The sequence below is a fragment of the Galeopterus variegatus genome, unplaced genomic scaffold (genome assembly GCF_000696425.1).
Source record: "Galeopterus variegatus unplaced genomic scaffold, G_variegatus-3.0.2 Scaffold5350, whole genome shotgun sequence".
NCBI classification, from domain to species: Eukaryota; Metazoa; Chordata; class Mammalia; order Dermoptera; family Cynocephalidae; genus Galeopterus; species Galeopterus variegatus.
In genome coordinates, this window is record NW_007731461.1 from 135,587 (window position 1) to 142,965 (window position 7,379).

Below are 7,379 nucleotides of genomic sequence, written 5' to 3' on the forward strand. Positions count from 1 at the left end.
TCCACTTCGGAGGTGAGGGACCTGAGGCTCGGAGAGACAGACGACCTGCCCAAGGTCTCCAAGCTACTAAGACAGCAAATCTAAACTCAGACTGAGGAAGCCTGACTTTGAGCCTCTGTCCCACTTCTGTTCCCAGGAACTCCTCAAATTGGAGCAAAGAGAAATCGACATTCTGAAACGAGCCTGAAGAGAGAGAGGAGATAAGTCCTGACCCGCTTCAACAGCCAGAAAATCCCAAGACTAATTTCAGAGCAGATGGCGGGCGTCTGTGGCTCCCCCAACACAGATCTTCTCAAACTGGGCACATTTGTGTCTATAAGAAGAGTATAGAATCCAACACAGGGGTGTTGGCTGGGGCAGCTAAAGTGGTCCCCTTGAAGCCCCAAATGTCTTTCAAGCCTCCTGTTGTATTTAAGAAATCCATGTGTATTCTGCATCCCTGCCCATAACGTATCTGCTACAATACAAAACAGCTTTCTCCTCCTCCAAATCTTCAAGTAAAAATGAGACTCTAGAAAGCTAGGCATGTTTATGCTGGGGTTTCAATTCCCCCAAATACCCCGACTTGCCCACAGAGGGGCCTACGCCCAGGTAAGTTCTGACTCCAGGTGGTCCAAGCCCATCAGAGTTGGGGTGCTTAGGGACTGCAGGCCCGGACCCTAGAATGACAATCAAACCTTCCCAGCCCAGGCTCTCAAGCTGCGGAGGGGGCCACAAACCCCCACAGTTTGGGCTCCATTCCACTGAAGGCTTTGGCCACCTGTAAGCCCCCACAATGCCCCCATTCCTCACCACATGGTTGCTCCCAAGCCCCTCAGCCCTGTGCCAAGAGGAGGAAGTGGGGGAAGAGAGGGGTCCCATTCTTTGGCCCCAGAGCCCGGGGGTGGCCCGCCTGCTGCCGGCAGGAAAGAGGGAATTTGGAGAGATTTCCGCTGCGGATGTGCCAGATAATACAGTGGAGAGGCAGCGTCAACAGGGCATGTGCCTGCCTGACGAGAATGTGCTGCCCCTCCTCCAAGCACAGGACTACAGGGACTGTCCCCGGGGCCCTGCTGGAGTGTGCGAGTGCTCAGGGTTCCACAGTTAGTGAGTAGAACACCAGCCCCTGTGTCTTCCTGACTTTACCTGGTTGGATTTCCTGGCATTCTGGGAAGGGAAGTGGAGATAGGGGACAGACACACTCAAATACACCCACATACACCAAATAGTCACTGTCCCTTGGCCAACCAGCAAACTCCTATGCATCCTTCAATACCCAGCTTATGCTCCTCTATATAGCCTTCCCACATTGCCCAGTTCCTGGCCCCTTTGTGCCCCATTAGGGTATCTATTACTTAACCTTATGTTTACCAAATAGAAAGGAGCACTTCCTACGTGTCTGGCACGATGCTGGGTTCTGGGATACGACGGTGAGATAGATAAACACCATTTTAGCTCCAGGGGAATTCACAGCCTGGCTTTCATGCCCCATTTGAAATTATTTCTGCACATATTAGGATCCTCTATGAGACTGGCAGCTCCTGGGGAGCAGAAATGGAGTTCAATTTACCTGCGTCCCATGGCTTAGCACAGGGTCTGGCATGAAGTAGGTGCTCAGTAATGTTTGTTGAATGGATAGATAGATGAATGAATGAATTAGTGAGTGAGTGAAAGAATGAATGGCAAAACCTACCACGTGCACATTAAACATGCTCTCTAGGGCCACAGAAGTGAGCAGTATTTCAGTGCGCAGGGAGACCCTGTGGAGATGGGACACCAGGACGCCCACCTGCCTGGCACAAGAGCCTGGCTTTGGCACACTTGCAGCACACCTGTGGAAAGCTTCTCTGGCCCAGGTCGCCCGGCAGGCCTGGGCCACTCCGAGTGGAGGAACTGGGGCACAGTGGCTGCACCTAGGGCTGCACCCCGGTTTTTCCAGTTCCCGATGCACGCCCCTCAGGTGGCAGCGTGGGGTGACTCAGGGACAGACGCCCTCTGCATGATGCAAGTCCAGCCCCTGGCAAAGCCCCTCCCCCAGGCCCAGCCACCTCCCAGGGTGGGGGTGGTGAGGTCGTGGGGTCAAGAGGTCCCAGTGGCAATTCACCTGGGCCAGTCACCTCCCCAAGCCAGTCCCAGCAGGTGACCGCAGGCACCCCCTCAGAACAAGCATGTGGAGCCTGGACTTTGTCTCCATGCCCTGGCAGGCAGCAAATGGCAACCTGTAAGTTATTGACCCTGCAAATAAGGGGAACTGATAACTTCATGCCCTTGTGGCTTCTCACTCCCCTGCAGGCCCTGTAGTCCCTGCAGGAGAAGGGCCATCCCCATGGCCCGATTGCTGCCAGTACCCTGCCCCTTTCACACACACCCTGGGGAATTATCTGTGGGCACATTCCTCCGCCATGCCGCGATAAGCACCGCACCCCGCCTCCCGCCCTCTCCCCACCACCAGCCTTTTATCTTCTATTTGCTCTCCCTCGCCTCCTTCCGTTCTGGGGACCCATTCACCTCCGGCAAGGGTGGGAGGGGCCGGTGCCCGCCTGGCAGAGCTGCCAGCACCTAGATTTGCTCCCCGCTGTGAGCTGAGGGTAGGGTGGGCAGGACACAGAGGTCAGAGCCACCACGGGGGTGGGGGGAAAGGGGGCTACCACCAAGGTCCCCACCCCTGCAGGCCAGAGGAAACACTACAGAAATAAGGACCAGTGGTACTCCCCAGGGAGGGGACAAGCCTGCGAGCCATGGTCACCAGCTCATAGAGCTCCCAGCCTGGGGATCAGCCACATCCTGAGGAAGTAGGGATCCTGCGAATGGCCCCTGTCATGGTCCAAGGCCACTCTGCCTAATGACCACCTTAACCAGAGCCACCCCCTGCCCAGGTGATGCCTTCCCTTTGGCCTAGTCCAGGGTCACTCGGTATGCCAACACTGGGATCCCCTTCCTCACCACACGGTCAACAGCTTGCCAGAGCAACCCATGTTCTCAGACTGAGCCACAGCAGAAAGTCACAGGAGGCAGCCTCTGACCACTGGGTTGGCAGGGTCCTTCCGAGCCACTGGTCCAACCCACTCATTTTACAGATGGGGAGAACAGGGCACAGAGGGGACTTGCCAAAGTCACACACCTTGTGGGTGGAAGGACCCATGTCAGGGGCGACTGGGGACAGTGTACTGCCCTCCTTGGGCCAGGCCCCAGTCTTTTAGTCCCTTGTCGGTTTCCTCCCTGGGCCTCAGTTTCCTCATCTGTAAAATGGGCATAAAGTCCTTGTCCTCTCTGGGTTGTTTGTGAAGACGGAAGGAAACTTTGCTTGTGAAAAGTATGGTGCCTGAAATGGGGTGCCCCTGTAAACTGAGGGATAGTGAAACTAGGGTAGGGAGTGGATATGCCCAAGGGACTGGGCCCCTGGAGGGAGCAGCAGGCTCCAAGGAGGGAATCCCTGACCCTCCACAGCCCCCATCCCCAGCTCTGGCCAAGGCCGCTGGCCACCTGCTCACCTGGCCTATGGTCCCCCTGGGCTGAGGCGCCAGCCGGGGCCCTGCCAGCTCCACTGCTGATGCCAGCACAGGAAGCGGAGACGAACAGAGAGACAAAGCAGCCCCAGGGAGGATGACACGGTCGGCCTGAGTGACTCCACTGTCCCCCAGGCAGGGCTGGGAGGCGGGGTGGGAGCTGTAGGGAAGCTGGCTCATTCCTGACATAGCTCACAGGAGCTCTCCTGGGCAGTGTGCCCACCTGTTCACACACAGCACCTGGGAGATGCCTCCCTTCCGCTGCCCTTAACTCTTTCCTGAGTGCTGGACTTCCTGGGGAAAGAACCCTGAGCAGAAACGGAAGGATTACAGCAATAACCCAGACAAGGTGCTGGGTGACCTCAGTGTACCACACCCCCTCTCTGGGTTTGGTTTGTCATCAACAGAAGCCCCAATAGGAGAATCTGGGTCTCTTGGATCCTTGGGAGGGTCAAGCAGGGAGGGCAGACCCTGTGCCTCTCTCCATTTCTCCCTCAATGGCCTCCCAATCATCCCCACCTCTGACAGAGCCTCCCATCCCTGCACCAGGAAGGGCCATCCCGGGGCTGCCCAGAGAGCCTGTACCAGGGCCAGGAGCTGAGTCAGGGATTCCAAAGGAACTGGTCATTTCCCGCTCCATTTCCTGACCCATCCTGAAGCCTGGGCACCACTGCACCTCCTGGATTCAAATCCTGATGCAGCCACCTCCTAGCTGTGTGACTTCAGGTAAGCCCCTTCACCTCTCTGAGCCTCAGTTGCCTCGTGTCCCTGCCTTACAGATGAGTGGTGCAGATTCAGCAAGAGCATCCAGATAAAGCACTTGCTTAGCTCGTGGCTGCCCCTCGGGAAGCTCTTGTCTGTGGTAGTTACTACCATTACCTCCATCAGGATCACGGTCAGGGGCTGCTGGCAAGAGTCTGGAGGCATAAAAAATAGCCAGGCTGAGGGTTCCCGGCATCGTACCATGGTCCAGGCACACCGAAAGGAATTTTGGTGGGGGGATCCCAAGGAGGAAAAACCAGGGCAACAGGTGACGCGATTGAGAGAGTCCCACCAGCTAAGTCAAAACTTTCACTCTTGGAAACTAATTCTCCTGCTGGGCTGAGTCCTCCCAACCGGGGCCTACTCAGCTCTTTACAAACAAAGCCTGCCAGAACCCTGACCCCCATTCTCCAGAGGAGGGAAGGCTGCCCCCCTTCCTGGAGAGACACCCCCCCCCCTCCAACCGTCCACTTATCTCTACAGGGCCTCAACCACCAGCCTGTGGAAAGTTTTCAGCTGCCCCTCACCCCCACCCCCGCATTCTTGTGCGAGGATGTCATGTGGGAGGAGCCTGCTCGCCCCACTGGGCCGCCTCGTGCCCCCCCCCCCCAAGTCATTGTCTGAAACTGGGAGTGTGCATTTGAGGTCACCTAAAGCAGGGGCCGCCTGGGGAAGGGGAGCTCACTCAGCAGAGGGGAGCTGAGAGCACAAAGGATGCGAAGGCTGGAGCAGAGACCACACCACAGGCTTACAGCCAGAAAGGCTCTGAGGGAATATCTTATCCAGGGGGTTACAGACTGGGTTAAGCAAGGTTCCGAGGATTTGCTTTGGGAGGCAAGTGGGGACCATCAGAAAGGGCTTCAGCGTTCTCCAACATTTCAACCTCCTTTGTGGGTTGCAGGATCCATGGCTAAAAAAAATCAAGTATAAAGTCCGCTGGTGTGGTTGAATTTTCTCATCTTACTGGCAAGAAACCCAAGGCCAGAGATGAGGAGGAATTCACTCAAGGTTGCCCAGTGAGTGCATACAACTGCAGGGGCTAACCCTGCAATTTCTGGATGAAAAATAAACCAATAAAAAGAAACCCCCAATTTCTCAACACCCCGCTTATCTCAGCAAAGAAGCTCCCAGAGAGAGGGTATGAGCTGGCTTTCCAAAGGTCGGCTTGCATTCCACAAATGCCCTGCCCCACACCCATTTCCAGAAAAAGTCACCCATTGAAAAATCCACGTTGTTATAGAGATTTCTGCTGTCATAGGCCTCGGCTGCACCAAACCGCAGCCTCTTCAACGTGAACTCACTGATGCCCAGGCCCTGTTCCCAGAGAGTCTGATTTAACTGGCTGCTTTTCTGGGCTCGGTTTATTATCAATAGAAGCCCCGAAGGGAGAAGCTGGTCTGCTGCCCTTCGGGCAGGAAGGGCATACCCTACAGCTTCCTCTACCTCTTGCTCAGAAGCTCCCAGGTGATTCTAGCATACCACCAGAGGATAGGAACTCCCAGTCCAATTCAATACTTTTGTGTAAAAAAGAGGAGTGAAGCTCAGGGAGGTTAAGTGACTTGCTTAAGGTCACAGTGCACCAACAACAGAAATGAAATTAATTCCTGGGACTATAGCAAGTGTCCACAGTGCTGGTGCACAGTAGATACTCAGGATATATTCGTGGGACGAACCAAAAATAACAGTCACATTTAAAAGTAGTTACGTGTCAGGCACTGACCTAAGCACTTTATGAGTATGAAGTCATTTGATGATCATAACCACCCTATGAGATGGACCTTACGAGGTATGATCATCTCCATTTTACAGATGAGGAAACCCAGGCACAGAGAGGTTAAAGAAATGGCCTGAAGTCACACAGCTATACGGAGAACTGGGATTTGAACACACAAGTGTTCTTGTTCTAGGATCCTTGCTCCTAACCTCCACACTATACTGTTTCTCCATTCATTCATTCTCAATGAATGAATGAATTCAGTCATGAAGAAGGAAACTGATGTCCAGTGAAGGCCCTGTAATTTCCACTAACAGAACAGTGGTTCTGCACATCAGAGCAAGGAGGAGCTTACCAAGATCCTGCAGTGGCAGAGCTGAGACTGCAACTCAGGAATACAGCCTCCCACCCTGGCATCCCTTCCCTGCCACCCCAGAACTGTCACTCACCCTGGCAGGTGTCCTCCACCTTCTCGTAGCCTGCCTGGCACAAGCACTGCCCAATGGGCACCAGCCACTCGCCATCTACCGCACAGTGCATACGGGGTTCTTCACCCCCTGGTGGCACCACAGCGTGGTCCACACAGGTGCCAGCCACGGTGGCCAGGGAGGGTGCATCAGAGCCGGCGATGGTCTCAGGGAACTGAGCCAGGCCCTGCAGCAGCTCAGGGCATTTCTTGTAGTAGACGCGGACAGAGAGCAGTGCCACACAGGCACCAATGTCCTGGAAGGCCAGGTAGAAGCCCTTGCGGCTGAGTGGCCCCACGGAGCGCTCCTCCACGTTCAACTTCACATGGCGCGCCTCAAAGTCACTGCTGACGGTGATCTCGTCAGGAGCAATAGTGTCAATCTTGTTGAACTGGCGCTTCTGGAAGTTGGTGCCATAATCCACATCCGATTCAGCATAGTAGAGGTTGAAGGTCTCCTTGCAGGAGCTGGCACCACCAGGGAAGCTGTTGCAGTCACGCACGGTGAACTTGAGCTCAATGAAGATGCGTTCCGCCTCGCCGCGGTACACCCAGTTGGTACGGAGCCAGTTGTCCTGGTCACCAGCCACAACATTGCACACGGAGTACATGTAGATGGGCATGTCATCCATGATGTTCTGCATCAGGTCCCACTGTGCGAGGAAACTACAGGTTAGTGTGGGCAGGCACCCGGGGGAAACTGAGGCTCAGGTGGTGGAATGGTACATCAGGAAGATGCTTTCCAATTCTTGCTGTCCCCATTCTACAGGACAGAAAAGTGAGGCCCAGCAAGGTGCAACTAGAAATAGCTGAGATGAGACCTAGCCCTGGTCTTTCTGGCCCCAGTGTCTGGGTGCTGAACCTCTATATTAGACTGGGAGCCTGGGGTGGAGTCTGGGCTTCCGTGTGACCTCAGGTGGGTCACTTAAGCTCTCTGAGCCTCAATGTCCCC

The 7,379-nt window shown here is 55.1% G+C and overlaps 1 protein-coding gene across 1 annotated transcript in view; it reads right to left on the reverse strand.

Annotated features, from left to right (window-relative positions):
- The window catches only part of EPHA2 (EPH receptor A2), a 23,635-nt gene extending 16,564 nt beyond the window's left edge, over positions 1 to 7,071 (reverse strand). Inside the window, exon 1 of the mRNA XM_008589284.1 lies at positions 6,411 to 7,071. Coding sequence (XP_008587506.1) covers positions 6,411 to 7,071 — 661 coding nt within the window. The remainder of the gene's footprint in view (positions 1 to 6,410) is intronic.
- Positions 7,072 to 7,379: the final 308 nt, after the last annotated feature.